General features: G+C 44.4%; 2 protein-coding genes across 2 annotated transcripts in view; both read left to right on the top strand.

Annotated features, from left to right (window-relative positions):
* RLF (RLF zinc finger) overlaps positions 1 to 22570 on the top strand; it is a 1792276-nt gene that overhangs the window by 405777 nt on the left and 1363929 nt on the right. Inside the window, exon 2 of the mRNA XM_044060121.1 lies at positions 6213 to 6348. Coding sequence (XP_043916056.1) covers positions 6336 to 6348 — 13 coding nt within the window. The 5' untranslated portion in view covers positions 6213 to 6335. The remainder of the gene's footprint in view (positions 1 to 6212; positions 6349 to 22570) is intronic.
* LOC122792326 (cell cycle control protein 50B-like) overlaps positions 1 to 22570 on the top strand; it is a gene marked incomplete in the record, with an annotated part of 1604308 nt that overhangs the window by 1224036 nt on the left and 357702 nt on the right.

Here is a 22570-nt window from a genome sequence, read left to right as displayed (position 1 = left end):
CGCATAGAGGCAGACAATGGCAAGCCCCTAGACAAAGAGGTGGTGAGGACAACTCGCAGTCTTTCAGAAAGCAAGCCCAATGACTTTCCCCTTTGCATGCCAACCAGGTTTCAAATGGCAGCCCCTTTAGGAGGAAAGCTGGCATTATTTTCAAAAAACTGGCATGTTGTCACAAAGGACAAATGGATCCTGGACATTATAAACAGAGGCTACAAATTCCATTTTCACACCCTTCCAAAATGAGAGGCATGCCAAACCTGCCGCACAAAGGGCAGAGGCACAAAAACAAATTCCAGATCTCATAAACATGAAAGCTGTTCAAGAGGTACCTACGCACGAACAAGGTCAAGGTTTTTATTCCAGGCTATTTCTGGTGCCAAGGAAGGGAAAAGTTTGAAGACCTATTTTGGATTTATTCATCCTAAACACATTTCTACTCGTACCAAAATTCAAGACTCCCTACCGACCATGCTCACCTCAGAACCCTCACTCCTACAATTCAAAAAAAAGCTTAAACCCCATCTCAATACTCTCTGGCAATGTCCCTGTTCCAAACCTGATTAACCACTATCATTTACCCTTCTCTTACCTCACTATCCTTAACCGTTTTTTAACAAGGCGCCTCGCCTTTGTAACTGACCTATGTTTTTTTTATATGCTGCTGTTGTTTTTTTTTCCCAAGATGTGATGTATCTTTATATTGTATTTAGAACTCAACTATCTTCCTTTTTTTGCATTAACAATGTTCATATGTCTGTTACGTACTTGGAGCTTTTCTCCCCGGGCCTCCGCTGAAAATGGACATGTATCCAGTCGGACTCTCCCGGTTAACAAATGTAAAATAAAATAAATAAATAAGATGCTCACTCTACAGCAACTTCTTCCCTTGCTGGGCAAGGAGTCTTGGCTGGTAACATTGGACCTCAAGGAGGCATACCTGCATGTCCCAATCAGACAGAATTGCAGAAGGTACCTCAGATTTCTTGCAGGTTCAACCCATTATCAATTCTCTGCATTGCCCTTTGGCTTATCTACTGCGCCCAGAGTATTCACAAAATGCCTGGCATCAGTAATTACATACTGCAGACTTCAAGGGATACAAATATTCCCCTATTTGGACGACTGCCTGATCCAAGCAGACAGCAAGCATATTCTTCTGAAACATCTGGCTTATGTAATAATGTTATTGAAATCTCTGGGATACACAGTCAACAAAAAGAAATCAAGGCTAATACCCTCTCGGAAGATAATTTTCCTGGGTGCCAATTTAGACACAAACACCCAGATGGCCTACCTCATGCCAGAGAAGCAGGGGCAACTAATACAATATTTCAGAACACTAGCAAATTGCACCAGGCTGACTGCAAGGAAAATCCTGCAGGCTCTGGGATTCATGGCATCTTGCATCTTACTAATCCCATGTGCAAAGCTGCACATGAGGAAATTACAATGGTACCTGAAAAACATATGGTTTCAGCACAGCCACAGTTTGGAAACAATAATACCACTAATTCCATGTCTGCAAAAAAAATTTCTGTGGTGAGCTCAAGCATGTCAATCAAACACAGGTCTTCCATTCAGCAAGCCTCAAGCAAATCAAGTCATCACAACAGACGCCTCGGACTACGCCTGGGGGGCGCACATGACAGATCGGTACATTCAGGGCAAATGGTCCCAAAAAGAAAAGCACCTTCACATCAATCAGAAAGAAATGCTAGCAGTAATAAATGCTATTATAGCTTTCAAGGACCTTCTACAACCAGGTCAAGTATTGATGAGAACGGACAACACCACAGTTATGTGGTACATAAACAGGGAGGAACACATTCTTACCCCCTATGCAGACTGGCCATGTCACTTTGGAACATGGCCATGGACTTACAAATGGAACTACAAGCACAGTACTTGCCAGGCAAGGAAAACACGCTGGCAGACAACCTAAGCAGGAATATGACAGATCCACACGAATGGAAATTGCATCCAAAAGTTTTTACAGAAATAATCCAAGAATGGGGAAGGCCAGACATAGATCTCTTTGCCTCCCACAAAAATCAATAATTAAAATTCTGCTCAAGGATCTTCCATCCAAAGGCCTGGAGAGTGGACGCTCTTTCTTTCAGTTGGATTTCAATGACAGTTTATGCCTTTCCTCCTCTTCCTCTGTTGCCCAAAGTTCTATTAAAGACCAAAGTAGACAGACCAAAGATGATGCTCATTGCTCCGGACTGGCCAAGGCAACACTGGTACCCACTCCTGAGGAGCCTGACGCATTCCCCTCCATGGACCCTGCCTCTAATGCCTCTTCTGACTCAGCACAGTTGCAAAACTCTTCACAGCCAGCTAAAAACACTCAATCTAGCCGCATGGAAGATGCCTTAGAATCTCAACAGGCCCTACTCTCCAAGGAGGTGCAGGATGTCATTTTGGAGGCCAGAAGGCCATCCACTAGAAAAGCTTACTCCGCAAAATGGAAACGTTTTTGTGTCTGGAATGAGAAAAAGGGGCAGGATCCTGGAAAACTGAATTTACCTCAAATACTACAATATTTGGCTGAACTGCTAAGCAGTGGACTTTCTTTCTCCTCCATCAAAATACATGCCTCAGCCATTTTGGCAGAATACAACACTGATCCACCTTTATTCTCTCACCCTGTCTTAAGACAGTTCCTCAGAGGGGCAAAGAATTTAAGGCCTCCAAGGAAACAACCAATACCTGCTTAGGATCTTAATTTCATTCTGGAAAAGTTGACCTTGCCTCCTTTTGAGCCAGCTGCCTCCTCAGATTTGCAATATTTGTCCTGGAAAACAGCTTTCCTTCTGGCTATCACCTCAGCTCGTAGAGTTTCAGAACTACAGGCTCTCATGGCTGTCAAGCCTTTTATCATCTTCCATCAGGACAGAGTTTCCTTACGAACCAACCCATCCTTTATGCCTAAAGTGGTATCCAGGGTAGCTTTAAATCAGGCCATACATTTACCTACTTTTTATCCTAATCCTCAAAACAAAGGGGAGAGATTACTACATTCCTTGGACATCCACAGGCAGCTGCGTTATTTGGACAGAACAAAGCCTTTCAGAAAATCAGAACAGCTCTTAGTAGGTAGGAGCTCAAGGGAATCCAATTTCCAAACAGAGAATCTCAAAATGGATAGCCCACTGCATACGTTTTTGCTATTCCTTTCATGGCAAAACTGTTCCTACAGGCATTAGAACTCATTCCACCAGGGCCACAGCCACCTCTGCAGCCTTCCTCAGAGGAGTTCCTACCAAGGATATTTTGGAAGCAGCCACTTGGAGTTATGTGTATACCTTCTGCAAGCAGTACAACCTACCATTATACTCCAAATCTAGAGCAGGCCTTGCCACTGCAGTCTTGCAGGGCATTTTGGCTCCTCCTAGTTCCAACTAGTCCCTACCACCCCTTTCTTAGGCTTTGGGATTCTACCCATCTGTTATGACTGCAGCCGTATGCACTTTGAGCATAGTACAGTTTTGTACCTACCATAAATGTAGATGTTCGAGTGCTAATACAGCTGCAGTCCAGGTTTCCCTCCCTCCTCCCCCTCTTGAAACAGGCCTATAGGCTAACACATCCTCATACAACCTGATTGGGGTTTTCATTTATGATGTATTTGCTTGCAACTACTGTATTTTGATTATATAGCACTGCATTATCACACTAATTTATTATTGCCTTCCTTCTGGGGGCACCTGACATCTGGGGCAAGAAAAACTGAAGAAAATGGCGTCTGCTGGTTCCTTTACCCCTGTCGCACTGATGTCAGGGAAGAAGCGACGACGGACCTAGACTTTGGAATTCGGCCAACCGAGGACCCGCCTGACGGCAGGAGAACCCATCTTTTATGACTGCAGCTGTATTAGCACTCGAACATCTACATTTATGGTAGGTACAAAACTGTACTTTTTGGAAGCAGATACCTGGTCATCTGTCCAGATCTTCACAAAGCATTATAACCTTGGAATTATGATTTATTGTGATCCTCCTACAGTGGCCTCCATAGCCAACAGCATTTTGGGAACAGCACCTAATGCACAGCATCTTAATTTTTTTGATCACCCTCAGCTATGTCCAAGCCTCTTCCACCTTTTTAACTTAACTATAAACTTCAGCCAGCCATTCTTGTTTGAAACCGAACTTTTTATTTCTTAGTCATTTGCTAGCACATAGTCTGATCTGTGGGTGATATGAAACATTGTCAGTCTTTTAGCAAGGTCTGTGAAGATGGCACCAGTTTAATTCACTATTTTATATTTTCAGAGGTACTGTAGGTGTAGAGCTCTGGCCCTTCCTTGAGCTCTTGCTTACAAAGAAAATTGCTTTTCTGTGATTGTGCAGTTTGTCAACAAGTTCTAAAAGCTTATGTAGGCCTAAAATTGTGAGCATGGTTTGAATTTGTTTGGCTGGGGTGTCAGTAGTCAGATTTCTCAGACACGTTTAGTTTGCAAGGATCATCTGAAGAAAAATTGATAAACAGGAGTGGCAAGCTTGAGAAGGATGACTGCGCCCAGTGCCCTCTGCATCTACCAATAACTTGGTACCACAAGCTTCATTTAGTCATGGGCAAATGGTGTACATCAACAGGCAAGGAGTACTTCTCTGCAAGATTTGTATGATACTTTGGAACCTAGCAGTCTTTACTTAAACCTGCAAGCATTCTACACCTCCAGCCAGCAAAGCTCCTTATTAGAAGCAGGGAAGTTACTTTTAATTATAAGTGTTAGGTATAAATATTTATGAAGATTAGATCTGTGAAGTAAATTCAAACAGACCTGCTTGCAGCACAAAAATGCCAGGTGAAAAAGTTTTGTTCAGGCTCCTTGATTCAGTCTTGTTCAGCAGTGCATCCTCATTCACATGGAACTAGGACAACTAGGACTTCTTTGCCTTTCCTATAATCCTATTCTTATGAGAAATGCTCATAAAGGCATCCTAGCATTCTCTGTATGATTTGGCCAACAGGTAGCAGACTTTAATCCATGTGACCAGAGATCCGTACACTGCAAGCTGCTGACTCAAAGGAAGGGGACCCTTGTTCTCAGCTTTGAGATATGGGTGAATCATTTGGAAGATTTTGGTTTTAGTATCCTCAGGTTCAAGTGGTGTAGGTGGATAGCCTTGCTCTCTTCCAGTAAACATATGACCATTATGCAAGTCTAGCCAGAAGACTGCTGTCTGCCTCCAGTTTAATGTCTTATGTATGATTGTACTGTTGTAAGTATGCTGCTGTAATATGTACTTTTTATGAGCACCACAGAGCCACTCAGAGTTGGATAGTGACCAAGGACCAGCACTCCCTGCTCCTTGGTGGACTATGTAGTGTCATATCCAGAACTTTTATGTCTACTTTTGATCTACAGTGTACTGTTTGTATTTGCTAACCAGGGTAGAGCACCGATCCAAATGGACCGTTTTCTGGCTCCTCCTGAGAGTGCTGTCTGGTTAAGTGACTTGCTCAGTCACAGAAAACAAATGGAGACTGAAGTAATTGGATCCTGGAGTACAAGTAGTAGTTCATTAGCAACTCCTATCCTTAATCCTCTTGGCTATCTGCAAGACAGTTACTATTTTCCAGATCCAGAAAACATTTATTTGCCACTGAATTATTTAGTTGTTAGGAGTTCCCAAATGTCATCCTGTCCTTTATTTAACCTACAGTAGTCCTTGAGTTTGGGTCTGCTGCTCTTGGCAGTCTAACTGAATGTTTTTAGTATTTGTAAAAATGCCTCTTCCAAAATTGTGTTCATAGTCCGTGTGTGTTGCATGCAATTGGATAACTTGGTTACAAAGAGGGAGAAAGTAACCAAGCAATGCCATTCTCTTTGATTGCGTTAAGGGACTAGAAAATGGTTTGGAGATTCCTGGGGCCTCCCACTTTTTGTGGAGGTAGTCCTTTAACAAAATTTCTTGTAGTACTGTTAATGTACTTGAAATTTGTTACGTTTCTAACTGTACTTAAAATTTGTACGTTTCTGAATGACAGAGGATTCCTGAAAATGATGGCAGTGTAGTAATGGCAATCTAGTAATTTCGCAAGTGTTATCAATCGCAGCATTAAGCTGTAAAGTTGGTTTAAAGGTATGTTATTGATACTACTGGCAGAGTGGTAGTTTATGAATAATTTTAAGATGTACTCATTTTGAGTATCTGAGTTATGCTAGCAGTTGAAATGAAAATTATGGTCTCTTATTTAGGAATCACATGATGCCCTGTTGGAATTTGGCAATGATGACCTGCAGTCTTTGGTTGATATTACCAGGGAAGGTGGTGTCTGGAAAAATCCGGTTCTCCTTGGCATTCTTTCTCAGAATAAGCAGATGCCTGAAGAAGGTAAGACAATACAAGCAGTGTGATGCACATATTTTTCATAACTGACTGGCACTAAAGCTGCACGTATTAGTTGGGATATTCATGTCAACAAACAGATTTTCTTTTGACTGTGTAAGGCAGATTAAGAAGGCGTGTGAGGGTTGTGTTAATGTCCTTCTGTTCCATGTTGCCGTATTCTACATGTGGGTTTACCCTTCTCTAATTCGTCCAGCCAGGATTCCAAAGATTTTTAGTCCCTCTACGTGCATCGAACATGGGCCATAAAAGTGACATATGCACACAACAGCCGTCAAAACCTTTCAGCCGGCAGTTGCACACCAGTTGCTCCTGCTTCTCTCGGACGTCTGATCAAGAAAATTCAGTTGAGTACCCCGTTGGGAATCCTTTCAGTCTTACTGCTATTTCTTAGTCATTTAGTGTCATCCGGAAAGGGCAAGTGTAAGTGTGGTCGCCATACTCCCCACAGACACCCATGAGAGCTGCACTGTTTGTCAGTTGTTCATCCCTAGGACCTTATGTTGCCATTTACAGGCCTTACATCTGTACTTTGAAAACCAGCGGTTAAAACAAATAGTGTTGGGGATGGACGCCGTGTCCGACACCCCGTCTGAACTGCCTAATAAGAGGGCCAAGACCTTGTGGCCTGCTTCTTTAGCTGCACCTCTACCAGCCATTCCTCAGTCTGTGGCAGACATCGGCCTGACAGAGGATTTGGCTTCCACTAATCTGGATAAAGCGGATACCTCTGAGGAAGCCGCACAATCTTGAGCAGACGGCATGTCCATAGAGGCTATACTGGCATCTACTTTAGACTCCGGGGGGGGGGGGTCCAGAGCTTTCTGTGGGTACGTCGGATTCTGCCACCTCCATTCCCTACGTCTAAACCGAGGCCTTTGCCCAGACCGACACCAGTTTAGGCCTCTTAAGAAAAAAACAAAACATTCATCTCCTGCTTCTGAAAGCATGCCCGATTGGAAGGCCTTCAGCCAGAGTTTAATACCTTTGTAGCCCTTAGGCCTACTACTATAGAATCCCCTAGCACTGCTCCTCCCCGCCTAAGTTCTAGACCCATGCCTGAAAGGAGGGTAGAACAACTGGAAGAGGAGGAACTGTCTTCCTCAGAGGTTTCCCCTCTACTACTCCTCTCAGACCCCCCCCCCCCCCAAGATATGGATCTCCAGAAGAAGGCTCTGTTGAGCCTGACTCCCCAGTGGAGTGTTTAACTTTTTAGGAAACAATCAACAAGATGAAAGATCACTTTAACTTGGAAGCCTCAGATATGACTGAAGTGCAGAAGAGGATGTTCTTAGTGTTTCAATGTTGCAGTCATTATGTTTGGGTAATCTGCTGGCAGGTTACCCTCAGTCGGCCTGAATTCCAAAGTCTCGGGTCCTGCGTCGGTTGTTGTCTTCTCTTCCATGACGTCAGGTTGTCAGGGGTATAAAACATGCAGCCGACGCCATTTTCTTTAGTCTTTCTTGCGCGGTGCCCGAAGCAGAAGCATTTCACAAGTGCCAGTCGGCCGACTACTGAAATATTCGCGTTTGAGTTTCAGAACCGAAGTCTTCAATAAAGTTAAGTACCCCGTTGGGGAAACTTTTTTTCTTGCTTTTTACCGATGTCAGAAAAAGTTAATTGTATTACTTGTGGGAAGCAAATACCTCATAAGGATTTCCATTTATACTGTATTCCTTGCCTAGGCCCTGATCACAACGTGCCTGGCTGTCGGTTTTGTGCTAGATTTAACCAACGCACTATTAAGCGTCGGTATATTTTTGCGTCCAAGTATTTTGGAAACAGATTTAACTACCTAGAGATGTCAGGTAGCAATCAGACTACTGGAGTAAAACGCAAAGAAAAGGACAGAGAAAGGCAGTAGAGATCCAAAACCGACGACAAAGCTTCTAAGCCAGTCGCCGGTTCGCCGGTACTCAGTGAGGCGCTTTCACAGCCCCTAATACCCACTACCTTCGAGTCGTAGGCCTCTACCGTCACCCATGTGGAGTCCGGCATGCCACAAGACACTCAAGGTATTGGACCGACGGATGTATCTCCCTCGGATGGATCCGGAGCCGCTGAGCAGGCACCGGCTTCTGAGGGTGTATTCAGACCTTAACATTTTTATATCAAACCGATGAAAGCTGCAAAAACCAAAGGCAAAGACACCTTCTAAAACAAAAAAAAACAACGCCTGAGCCACGTGCACAGGCCTCTATGCCTAAAAAACAGATGATCAGAATGGTTGAAGACCTTATTACCTTGATCAGGGGTGCCCATCCCCCTCCAGATAAGAGGCCTAGGCAAGACACTGACTATGAATCTTTCTTCTGATTCCTCTTCTGATCAGGAATGATGGATTCTGATGCTGAGGAGTCTATTCCATTTGCATCTCCTCCTGAGGATTCTTCATTTGGAGAAACCTTGCATACTTTGAGGGAGCATTTTCACTGGGAGAGTCAAGACTTACAATCAAAGAGGCTGAGGGATTTCCTCCTCCTCCCTCAGCACAAACCTTTAGCCATTCCCCGTTAGGCATTGTGGATGATGTTTTTCCGGAGTCAAGCCTGACCCCTGACTCTCTACCTCCTTCTCCCAGTAAGCCTGACCGGTATTACAGGGTTCCTGATTCTCATACATTTTTATTTAGAAACCCTGCTGCTGATCCTGAAACTATTTCACAGGGCCCAAAGGGAGTTAAGGCCTCAACAGCAAAAAACCCCTACCCCCTCCGACAGAGATTCAAGGGCACTGGACAGATGGGGAAAAAAGATTTATACATCTGCAACCTTGGTAATCAGGGCCTTAAACTGTCAATTTCATATGCTTAATTACCAACAACAGGTTAAGGGATTGCTGAAACAGAAAATTATGTTGATTTCAGAATGTGCAGAAAATAAGGAATTGCAGGAATTATTGCATGCAGCTGAACAAGTTGGAAAGCATACTTTGCAATGTGGTTTTGATTCTTTAGAGGCCTCCTGCAGGGTAGCAGTTACTGGATCTGTGATTAGGAGGCATGCCTGGTTAAAGGAACAAAATTTGCCTGATCATGTTGAAGCTAAATTGCTAGATGCACCTTTACAGCATGATTCTCTGTTTGGTATTAAGGCAGAAGAGGTTTTAAAGAAAATGGAAGACAAAGCTAAGTCTATGCAAACTGTTAAAGATTTCTTACAAGTGCAGCCACCTAGATTCAGTAGACACTGGCCTACAAAAAAATTGGTCCTTTCCTGTGTCAGACAGAGCTCAAAGGGGCAAATCCGGACGCCCTAAAGGTTCCAGGTACCAGGCTCAAGACTCATACAGGTAAAAGCAATGGGATGCATCCACCTCCAGATCTGGAGGAGATAAAGCGCAAACCTACAGAAAGCAATCCCAGTGACTTCCCTCTGCCTACACCAAGCACTTATCTTTTGGCAGCACCCATAGGGGGAAAGTTAGCACTTTTTGCTCAAAATTGGCAGTTAATAACCCAGGACAAGTGGGTACTGAACATCGTATCACAGGGATACAGTTTCCATTTCCACACACTGCCAGTGACAAATGGTTGGCCAGACCTGCCAGAAAAACAGTGGGCAGAGGCACAGAAACAGGTTATGTCCCTCATGGATATGGGGGCTATTCATACAATACCAGAACAGGAAAAAGGACAAGGTTTTTACTCAAGACTGTTCTTGGTACCCAGAAAGGACAAGGTCTGGCGGCCAATACTGGATTTATCTATTTTGAACACATACATGGACATTCCAAAATTCGAAATTCTCACTTTGCAACAGTTTCTGCCCATGCTAGGCAAGAATGCTTGGCTGGTGACTTCAGACTTAAGAGGCATACCTGCATGTCCCAGTAAGACACTCGTGCAGAAGATACCTCCGATTCAAGGCTGGCTTAATTCATTACCAATTCTCTGCACTGCCCTTTGGCTTATCTATTGCGCCCAGGGTCTTTACAAAGTGCATGGCACCAGTAATTGCATTTTGCAAACAAAGAAGTATTTAAATATATCCTTACTTGGACTACTGTCTCATTCAAGCAGAGAACGAGAACACCCTTCTACAACACCTGGCATTTGTGAAAAGGCTTCTAGCATGCCTTGGGTACATAATAAACGAAAAGAAATCACAACTGGTACCCTCTCAAAAGATATAACATTCCTGGGTGCAAGCTTACATACAACTGCCCGGATGGCTTACCTCATGCCAGACAAACAAAGGCAACTGACTACTTACTTCAAACTGATGGCAACCAAAACCCAGTCTTCTGCAAGACAAATTCTGCAGGCTCTGGGCTTCATGGCATCCTATATCCTACTAATTTCATATGCAAGACTGCATATGAGACTTCAATGGTACCTAAAAAGGTTATGGAGTCAGCATTCACACAGTCTGGAAACAATGAATCCTCTCATCCCCTGCCTGCAACAGGAGTTTCTATGGTGGGCAAAGGCCTGTCACCAAAACATGGGACGGCCCTTCACCCCCTGCTAGCCAAACCTTAACAGACGCATCAGATTATGCCTGGGGGGCCCACATGGCAGGAAGATGCGTTCAGGGCATATGGGCACCAAATCAAATGCATCTACATATCAACCGGGAAGAGATGCTAGCTGTTCAAAATGCCCTAACAGCCTTCAAGGACTTACTTCATCCAGGACAACTACTGATGAAGACTGACAACACCACAGTCATGTGGTATATAAAGAAGCAAGGGGGCTCACACTCATACCCCTTTGCAGATTAGCCATGGCACTGTGGGACACTGCTTTGACCTACCAAATAAATCTTCAAGCTCAATTCCTGCCAGGAAAACAGAACACTCTGGCAGACTATTTAAGCAGAAACCTTATGGATCCTCACGAGTGGAAACTAAATCCACAAGTATTCAGCATGATAACAGAGAAATGGGGGAGCCCAGACATCTATTTTCCACTCCTCAAAATTATCAATTGAAAAGATTCTGCACAAGGACTTATCACAGACAAGCATGGAAAGTGGACGCCCTATTCTTCAGTTGGAAAAACTGGTCAGTTTATGCCTTTCCTCCTCTGCCTCTTCTACCCAAGGTCCTCCTAAAATTCAGACAAGAGAAGCCAAAGATGATGAAAATTGCCCCGGGCTGGCCCCGCTAATACTGATACCCAATCCTAAGGAATTTGTCTCAATATCCAGCTTGAACCTTGCCTCAAAGACCACAACTACTGTCCCAGCAAAACAATCAGATCCTGCGCAATCAACTACAGACTCTGAACCTGGCAGCATGGCTAATCATGTAATCCTATGAATGACACCTCTCAGTAAAGCTGTGATGGATGTCATTTTGGAAGCCAGAAAGCCTAGTACTAGAAAATCTTATGTTGACAAATGGAAGAGATTCTGTGCTTGGAATCAAGCACAAGGAACTGATACAGCAGAACCACATATTCCTCAGATATTACAATACTTAACTGAGATGCTTGACAAAGGCCTATCTTTCTCATCAATCAAAATCCATGCCTCTGCCATTTTGGCTCATTACAATACAGAACCACAACTCTTTTCTCATCCTTTACTAAAGCAGTATCTTAGAGGAGCCAAAAACCTAATGCCTCCTAGAAGATCACCATTACCTGCATGGGACCTCAATTGTGTTGGAAAAGCTCACCCTGCCTCCATTTGAACCAGCTGCTACCGCTGATATAAAGTTGTTATCATGGAAGACTGCTCTGCTACTAGCAATTACTTCAGCAAGAAGAGTTTGAGCTACAGGCCCTCATGGCTGTAGAGCCTTTTATCATATTTTACCCAGACAGAGTGTCTGAGGACAAATCCTACTTTTATGACTAAGGTGGTTTCCAGTGTGGCTCTTAACCAAACAATTTATCTGCCAACTTTTTATCCAAATCCGCTGAACAAAGGGGAGAGAATTCTGCATTCCTTGGACATAGCTAAGATTCTACTGGAGCAGGACAAAAGCTCTAAGAAAAACTGAGCAATTACTAGTGTCATATGCTGCAGGATCAGAAGGAAAGGCCATCTCAAAGCAGACAATTTCAGTGGATAAGCCACTGCATCCGTTTCTGCTACTTACACCATGGTAAACCTGTGCCCAAGGGCATTGGGTCTCATTCCACCAGAGCTGCAGCTTCGACAGCCTTTCTCAGAGGAGTACCAACCAAAGACATTCTAGAGGCTGCTACTTGGAGTTCTGTTCACACCTTTACAAAGCATTGTCATTTGCCACTCTACTCTAAGTCCAAGGCAGGCTTTGCCACTGCCGTGCTGCAGGGCCTTATAGCCGCACCTAATGCTGTTTAGCTCCAGCCTCCCAACCATAGCTTTGGGATTCTACCCAAATGTAATGACTGCAACAGTGAAACACGAAGAACATAGTACAGTTGTGTACACCTAGCATAACCATAAATGTAGATGTTCGAGTGTATTCACTGTTGCAGTCCAGGTTACCCTCCTGCCATCCCTCTGTCATTCTACAGTTTATCTTTCCTTCTCTATGTGGTGTATTTGCTTGTAGATGAAGGTAAAGTTTATATTGATGCATGTGTGTGTGTGTGTGTATATATATATATATATATATATATATATATGTATATATATATATATATATATATATATATATATATATATATATATATATATATATATAGATGGATCCCTATCACATGGTCGACGGGCCATATGATCGACACTCATTTGGTCGACAAGCAGTTTTATGTGGGGGGCTCTGCCCCCCCTAACTATATATATAAATTCCAGGGTCGCACAACATTGGGGAGGGGGGAAAATCTGCCCGTCGACCAAATGAATTGTCGACCAAATGAGTGTCTATCAAATGGCTTGTCAACCATCTCAGGTAGACCCATATATCTATATAGATATACATATAGATATATACATATAGATATATATATATACATATAGATATATATATATATATATATATATATATATATATATATATATATATATATATATATATATATATATATATATATATATATATATAGATATATATATATATATATATATATATATATATATATATATATATATATAGATATAGATATAGATATATATAGATATATATATAGATATATATATAGATATATATATAGATATATATATAGATATATATATATATATATAGATATATATATATATAGATATATATAGATATATATATATACAGATATACATATATTATAATATTGCTACCTTTTTGGGGGCACCTGACATCGGGGGCAAGAAAAACTAAAGAAAATAGCGTCTGCTGCATATTTTATACCCCTGATGTCATGGAAGAGAACACAGCAACTGACGCAGGACGCAAGACTTTGGAATTCAGGCTGACTGAGGGCAACCTGCCAGCAGATTACCCAGATGTAATGACTGCAACAGTGAATACACCCAAACATCTACATTTATGGTGTGTACAAGCTGTACTTTTTACAACCTGATACAGATGGACTCCCCAAGTCCTGCTGTCCCCCCCTATTCAGCCGACCTTCCTTGGGATGCCTTTGCCTCTGCTTCCATCAACCCTGACTGCCATCCATCAGCCTCACGGAGAGCAGATAGACTCTACAAAGTCCCTGAGACAGAAAATTTTCTGATAAGTGCCCTCTGGCTAATCCAGCCACTATCTCCATTTTTACTGATAGGGCCTTCAAGCTGCTCCCTACCACAACCATTCTTCCAGGTGACAAGGATAGCAAGACAATGTAAAGGTTGGGGAAGAAAATGTACACTTCTGCCACTTTGTCATTCAGAGTCACTAACTACCAAACTCACATGACCAAGTATTCATTAGCACTGCTGGACAAAGCCACTAAGGAATTAGCTGACATCCCTTACTGTGCAGCCAAAGCTTACTTAAACTCCCTGCTAGCACTCGCCTCTCTGTGAATAAACACTCCTTAAGATGCAGTTATGATGCAGCTGAAGCCTCAGCTAGGTCAGCTGCATCAACTCCTGCATTAAGAAGATACTTATGGCTATGCCTTCAGCCCCTACCTGGCGACTTCAGAGCCAAACTTATTGATGCTCCTTTGGATCACTCTGCCCTGTTTGGTGGAAAAGTGGCTGACCTCTAAGTCCCTGCAACAAAAGGAGAAATAATTGCAGGACCGAAGACGCCTACTGGTCGTCTCCATCCCCAAGTTCCACAGGAACTACCCAGCCAAGATTCAATTCATCAGGAAAACCTCTAGGCCTACAGCTCTCTTTGGGTTCAGGAGACCCCCTAGAAAGACAGCCTCCTCTGGCTAGAGCTTCTCCTTTCTCCAGCCAAAGGCCTCCCTTTCCATATAGGGCAGATAGTGGCTGGCTGACTGCCAATCTCACTCCACCCCTCCCACATCCCTTCCCCTGTCCACTAGCCTTTCTCACTGTCACTCATTACCTCAGACAAGTGGGGTCTGTCCTTCATACATAATGGTTACTTTATGACCTGGATCACCCCCCCCCCCCCAACAAGGCTGGCCATGCACCAGCCACCCCACCAGTCAGTTACCTCTCCTATGACAGTTGCTGCAAACCCTGTTAATTCGAGGCACTGTAGAACCAGTGCCTACAGAATCTAAAAGAAAAGGATTCTACTCCAGAATCTTTCTGGAACCCAGAAAGAGCAGGCCATGGAGACCTATACTAGACCTCTCGCTCTCAACCCCATCCTAAAAGTTCCTACCGTCAGTATGCTCACTCTCCCTACCCTCTTTCCCCTCCCCCTACCTCAAGGATTCATAGGAACCTTGGACATAAAGGATGCCTACCTTAACATACCTGTAAATCCCACCTTCAGGAAATGCCTCAGATTTCTGGCAGGCTTATTCCATTTTCATTTCTGTGCCTTGCCCTTTGGGCTCTCCACTGCTCCCAGGTTATTCACAAAATGTCTGGCTCCAGTCATTGCGTACTGCAGAACAAAGGGCACCCAGATATTCCCCTACCTAGACCTTCTAATTCAGGCAGACTATCAGAAGACTCCTCTTCACACCTGGCCCCTTCTGCTCCTCCTGCAGTCTCTAGTATTTCTAGTAAACTTCCCAAAATATCACCTGGAGCCCACACAGGACATTGTCTTCCTGGATTGCAGAATCCGGACAGACCTTATGAAGGCCTTCCTACCACCAGAGAAGATTGTGTCCCAAGCATCAGAACTGATAGCAAGGCAATTTCTGAAACTTCTGGGTTACATGGCAGCCACCATTCCCATCTTGCCCTAAGCAAGACTGCACATGAGGATGTCCTTCAAGGATGTCCTTCAAGGATGCATCTGCAGTCCTTACAAATGGGTAGTCCTGTCGTCAGGCAGCCCTTCGGTCGGCCGGATTCCAGTCTGGGTCTGGCCTCGGCTGATGTCGCACTTCACCCGACGTCATAGCTGCAGTTCTTCGGGTATAAAGGTATCAGCCGACGCCATTTTCCTCAGTCTTTCTTGCCGCGTGGCGCCCGAAGCAGAAGCTGTTCGCAAGTGCCGGTCGGTCAGAACCATAGATTACTACTACCGAAGACTTCTAAAAAGCTAAGTACCCCGTTGGGGACTCTTTCTTGCCTCAGCCCATGTCAGATAAAGTGAATAGCTGTTTAACTTGTGGGAAACAAATACCTCATAAAGATTTCCACTCTTACTGCCTACCTTGTTTAGGCCCAGACCACGACGTAGCAGCTTGTCTAGCCTGTGCTTCTTTCAACCGACGGACGCTTAGACGTCGGAATTTGCTGAGGAGTTTTTCGGCTCCGCTTTTGCTTACATTATGCTGTCGGAAACTCCGACTACGCAAATAACTAAAAAGTGCAAGGAAAAGGACCGACACTCGCGGTCCGCGGTTTCGGCCGAAACCGAGTCCACGGTTCTTCCTTCGGCCGAAAGCTTACCTCCTACCGAGGCCTCATCCAGCATGGTTGAATCAGCTACTGAAATCCCACCTGCTCTTACAGGTTCACAGGATTTATCTGATACTATTCCTTTAGATATTTCTACTCCTGCACGTGGAGCTGCTAGGCCCCCTGCATCCATGTCGATTAAGGCTTTTGCCAGGGCTAAAGCAGCAAAGTCTACCAAAACTGTGCCTGCTAAGACCCCTTCTCACAGGCCTAGCTCGAGTTCTCAAATGCTTAGTCTAGCAGAGGATCTCATTTCTTTGATCCGGGGATCCCAACCCCACCCAGACAGGGCTTCTCACCCACCTCCAGAGAAGAGGCCTAGAGCAGAGCCCCCTGAGCCAGTTTCTTCAGATGACTCCTCTGATGATTCAGATAATACAAACCCTCCAGAGGGCCCTTTTTCTCCTTGTGAGGACTCTGATGCAGAAGAGTCCATTCCTTCTGCCTCTCCGCCTGAGGAATTTTCTTTTGGGGAAACCTTGCATGCTATGAGGGAACAATTTCAATGGCAGGGCCAGGATTTTTCAGACTCTAGGAAAAGGCTTAGAACCTTTTTGCATTTGCCACAGCATAGGCCTTTAGCCATTCCTCCAGTACTTACTGTTGTGGATGATGCATTTAATGATGCTTGCACTGCTGATTCTCTTCCTCCGGCCCCTGCTAAGCCCGATAGGTACTACAGGGTTCCGGACACACATTATCATTTGTATAAGGCTCCTTTTGCAGATCCTGAAACTATCTCCCAGGGACCCAAGGCTGTAGCAGCTACCTCTCCCAAAAACCCCCTCCCCTCTGAAAGGGAATCTAGGGCCTTAGAGAGATGGGGTAAAAAAGTTTACACTTCTGCTGCTCTTTCAGCTAGGGCCTTAAACTGTCAATTCCACATGATTCAGTATCAGGAATTTATGTTAGATCAGTTAACTAAAAAACTGTCCTCGGATGAACCATTAGACAAAAAATCAGTTCAGGAAATGGTACATAACATTCAGCAGGTAAGTAATCATTCCTTAAAATGCGGCTATGATGCACTGGAGGCTTCCTTTAGATCAGCTATGACTGGTACAGTGATCAGAAGGCATGCATGGTTAAAAGAGCAATCCTTACCAGACCATGTTAAATCAAAGCTCCTAGATGCTCCCATGGATAAGCTCAATTTGTTTGGCTCCCCGGCACAGCAGGTGCTGAAGAAGGTGGAAGAGAAAGCAAAATCTGTCCAGACAGTCAAGGACTTCTTGCAGGTCCAGCCTCCAAGGTTTAGTAGGAACTGGCCTTCCAAGAATTGGTCCTTTCCAGGCGCCTCCAGAGCCCAGAGAGGCAGGAATAGGCGCTCAAGAGGCAGGGGTCAATCCAGAGGTGCCTACAGGGGACGTCAGTGGCAGGCTAACAACCAGCGAGGCACTGCCACAGATCCAGCCACCACCACTTCCACAGGACAATCACAGTGACTTGGCTCTGACACCGCCTACCAGGGAACAACTAGAAGCACCCTTAGGCGGAAAGCTAGCCTTATTTTCAGCAAACTGGCATTACATCACAGGAGACAAATGGATTTTACAGACAATAGACCAAGGTTACAGGTTTCACTTCCATACTCTACCAAGGAAGAGAGGAATGCCAAACCTACCTCCAAATCAGAAGACAGAAGCTCTAGAACAAATAAATCACTTAAGGATGAGAGCTATAGAAAGGGTACCGTCTATGGAACAAGGACAAGGATTTTACTCCAGACTCTTCCTGGTTCCAAGAAAAGAAAGCCAATGGAGACCTATTCTCGACCTGTCCGCTCTAAACACATACCTCATTGTTCCAAAATTCAAAATGCTGACCCTACAGCAGCTTCTTCCCATACTGGGCAAGGAGTCTTGGCTGGTGACTCTAGATCTCAAGGAGGCATACCTGCACGTCCCCATACGACCAAATTGCAGAAGATACCTCAGATATCTTGCAGGATCAGAGCATTATCAATTCTCAGCATTGCCCTTTGGCTTATCTACTGCGCCCAGAGTATTCACGAAATGCCTGGCATCAGTAATTGCTCATTGCAGGCTTCAGGGAATTCAAATTTACTCTTACCTGGACGACTGCCTGTTACAAGCGGACAACAAAAACAAATTAACAAAAGATTTGAAAAAGGTCATTCATCTACTGCAAACCCTGGGATACACAGTCAATATAAAAAAGTCAAGGCTGATACCATCCCAAAGGATAACCTTCTTGGGTGCAGAGCTGGACACATCAAACCAAATGGCATTCCTAACAGTAGAAAAACAGAAGCACCTCCATCTCTACTTCCTGGCATTAACAAAGCAGAACCAGCTAACAGCAAGAAAAGTCCTGCAAGCCCTGGGTTACATGGCATCCTGCATAATATTGATTCCACATGCCAGACTACATATGAGAAAGTTACAGTGGTACCTAAGGAATTTATGGTCTCAGCACAAGCACAGCCTGGAAGCCCAAATTCCAATAATTCCATGCCTGAAACAAGAATTCCAATGGTGGGCTCAGGCCTGTCAATCAAACAAAGGTCTGCCCTTCCACAGCACTCAACCAAGCCAGACCATCACAACAGACGCCTCAGACCTCGGTTGGGGAGCACACATGCTGGGCAAGTGCATACAAGGCTTATGGACTCAAGACCAGCTGCACCTACACATAAATCAAAAGGAGATGCTGGCAGTAAAACTGGCAATTCAGACATTCAGACCTTTTCTTCGACAGGGTCAATTGCTGATAAGGACGGACAACACCACAGTTATATGGTACATCAACAAACAGGGAGGCACGCATTCATACCCTCTATGCCGGATGGCAATGGACCTCTGGAATGTGGCCCTGAGCTTCAACATTCAGTTACAAGCAATATTTGTACCAGGAAAAGAAAATATACTAGCAGACATCCTAAGCAGAACTTCCACGGATGCCCACGAATGGATGCTGCATCCAGACATCTTCAAAACCATTGCAGGGAAATGGGGACTACCAGAAATAGACTTATTTGCATCCCCACACAACCACCAATTGAAAAAATTCTGCACGAGGACATACCACCCACTTGCTTGGAAGGTGGACTCCCTATCCTTCAGTTGGAAAAACCTGACAGCATATGCATTCCCACCTCTTCCTTTGATGCACAAGGTGCTATTGAAGATCAAAGAAGACCATCCAAGGATCATCCTGATATCTCCAGACTGGCCAAGGCAACATTGGTGCCCATTACTGAGGAGTATGTCTCGGGAACAAATATGGCCTCTGCCCCTAGTTCCCTTACTGTTAACACAGAACAACTTCAAAACCCTGCATCCAAACATAAAAACACTGCAGCTGGCTGCCTGGAACACTGCATAAGACAAAATAACCCAGATTTATCTCAAAGGGTTAAAGACATTATCTTGGAGGCTCGCAGACCTTCAACAAGAAAAAATTATTCATCAAAATGGAAAAGATATCTCATTTGGAGTGCAGCAAAAGGAGAAAATGTGTCACTGGTAAACATAGCTAACATCCTGGAATACTTGGCAGAGCTCTTCCACAATGGCCTGTCCTCTTCTTCCATTAAGATTCATGCATCAGCTATTTCAGCAGAATACAACATGGACCCTCCAGTCTTCTGACATCCTCTGCTCAGGCAGTTTCTGAGAGGAATTAAAAATGTAAAGCCACCTAGGAAGCCACCATTGCCCGCATGGGACTTGAACTTTGTGCTAGAAAAGTTGACACTCCCTCCTTTCGAGCCAGCAGAAACAGCAGAATTACAGTACTTATCATGGAAAACTGCTTTCCTGCTTGCAATCACTTCAGCAAGAAGGGTTTCTGAACTACAGGCATTAATGTCAGTACAGCCCTTCCTAATCTTCCATCAAGATAGAGTGTCCATGAGAACTAATCCTACTTTTATGCCAAAGGTGGTCTCCAGGGTATCTTTAAACCAAGCTATCCACCTGCCTACATTCTTCCCCAACCCACAGAACAGGGGAGAAAGACTGTTACATACCTTGGATGTACATAGACAATTGCGTTACTACCTGGACAGGACCAAGAGCAATAGAAAAACTGACCAGCTACTGGTAGCATATGCAACAGGAATGGAAGGAAAAGCAATTTCAAAACAGACAATCTCTAAGTGGATAGGAAATTGCATTAGATTTTGTTACTCTTACCATGGGAAGAAAACTCCAGAAAACATCAGACCTCACTCTACAAGGGCTACAGCCACTACACAGCTTTTTTACGAGGAGTGGCTACCAAAGACATTTTAGAGGCTGCTACTTGGAGCTCCGTGCATACATTTGCCAAGCATTATAATCTACCCTTATACTCCAGATCCCGAGCAGGTTTTGCCACTGCTGTTTTGCAAGGGATCTTAACTACACCATAATCTTATTACTCCTCCTCCCCCAGTTTGGCTATGGTATTCTACCCATTTGTAAGGACTGCAGATGCATCCTTGAAGGACATAGTACAGTTTTGTACCTACCATAAATGTAGATGTCCGATAGGCATGCATCTGCAGTCAGGATTACCCTCCCTCCTTCCCCTCTGAGGTACTCCTAGGGTATTTGCCCATCTTGTAGCTAGCTGGAGGAATCTATTATGGTGTATTTGTTTGTATATATGTATATACATGTTTATTTTTATTTGCTCTCTCTTATTTGGAAACTTTTGCAATTATCCAAATTTAGCCTTCCTAGAGGGCACCTGGCATCTGGGGCAAGAAACACTGAGGAAAATGGCGTCGGCTGATACCTTTATACCCGAAGAACTGCAGCTATGACGTCGGGTGAAGTGCGACATCAGCCGAGGCCAGACCCAGACTTTGGAATCCGGCCGACCGAAGGGCTGCCTGACGACAGGACAACCCATTTGTAAGGACTGCAGATGCATGCCTATCGGACATCTACATTTATGGTAGGTACAAAACTGTACTTTCCCCTCCTTCCCTGCTTGAAACAGGAATTGTGATGGTGGGTGGCTCAGGTAGCCCAGAACCCAGGCCTCCCTCTACAAACACCCACACCCTCCCAGACTATGCATACAGATGCTTCAGATTCGGGATGGGGAGCAACTCTAGGACAAAAAAGTGCAAGGTTTGTGGACAGAAACACAAATGACCACATAAATGTCAGAGAAATGAGAGCAGTCCTTGCTCTACAAGCCTTCCAACCCTATCTAGAGCAAGGCCCTCTCAAGATACTCGCAGACAACACCACAGTTCTGTGGTATCTCAACAAATAGGGAGGGACAAAATCTTAACTCCTATGCAGACTAGCTCTGCAGGTGTGGGAACTGGCCACCTCACAGGGAATTAGCCTACATACCCTCCCTGCACAACTCCCAGGCAGATTACCTAAGCAGGACCATCTCAAACAACCACAAATGGATGCTTCAAAGAGATGTTTTCCTGAATCTGGTCCACAGGTGGGGTATATCTTAAATAAAATAGTTTGCCTCTTCCATAAACAGACAACTTCCTGGCTACTGCACCGGGACACCCGACCCCAAGGCCTTCTCAATGTCCTGGAAGGGGAAATTTCTGTATGCATTCCCCCCTTCCCCTTGATTCAAAAAGTGCTGCTGAAAATTTAGCAAGACTCACCAAAAATCTTGCTGGTGACTCCCTGTTGGTCAAGACAACACTGGTTCCCCCCTCTCCATTTGTCCAAGGGCAATCACCACAAGTTACCCCCACTCAGTGGACCTGCTCATACAGCAGAAGGAGACTGATACACCCACAGTGGCAATCCCTGCACCTCACCCTGAGGCTGATTCTGATCCTCTTCAGACACCTGTACAACGAGGACGTGCTCAGTGTCCTGCAGGAGGCCAGGAAACCCAACACAAGAAAATCCTGTCTCTCAAAGTGGAAACCGTTTTCTATTTGGTGTCACAAAAGACAGTTGGACCCACTGGAAAGCGACATTCCTCTTCTCCTGTCTTACCTGTGTGGATGCTTCACCTCAAAAAATCCAGATCCCTCAGAACCACAAGGGCGGGAGACTTAAATCTTGACACGGTTATTAATAGAACGTGCTGGAGGGACAGATTCATCACCCAGAGACTCCCTATGCTGTGGAACAAAATCCTGGTGCATGAGAGGCAGAGCACCTCGCTGGCCTTGTTCAAGAGGAATCTTGACCAATGGATGGGAGATCGCAGATATACCCCAGGGATTACTTCATTGTCACTGCTTGACAGAGGCACAGCAAAATAATAGGCATAGTTTTATTCAAACTAAAGGGGTGGCGAAAGCCACATAACTATGGGCTAGGCTTATAAATGCCCTTGGGCAGTTAGCCTAGTATGAACCTATGAACTCATGCAGACAGGGCTGACCTACTAATCAT

The sequence above is a fragment of the Protopterus annectens genome, chromosome 1.part2 (genome assembly GCF_019279795.1).
Source record: "Protopterus annectens isolate FY-2018-M chromosome 1.part2, PAN1.0, whole genome shotgun sequence".
In the NCBI taxonomy this organism is placed as follows: domain Eukaryota; kingdom Metazoa; phylum Chordata; order Ceratodontiformes; family Protopteridae; genus Protopterus; species Protopterus annectens.
Note: the sequence above shows the minus strand (reverse complement) of the source record. Positions and strands in the feature narration are given on the sequence as shown.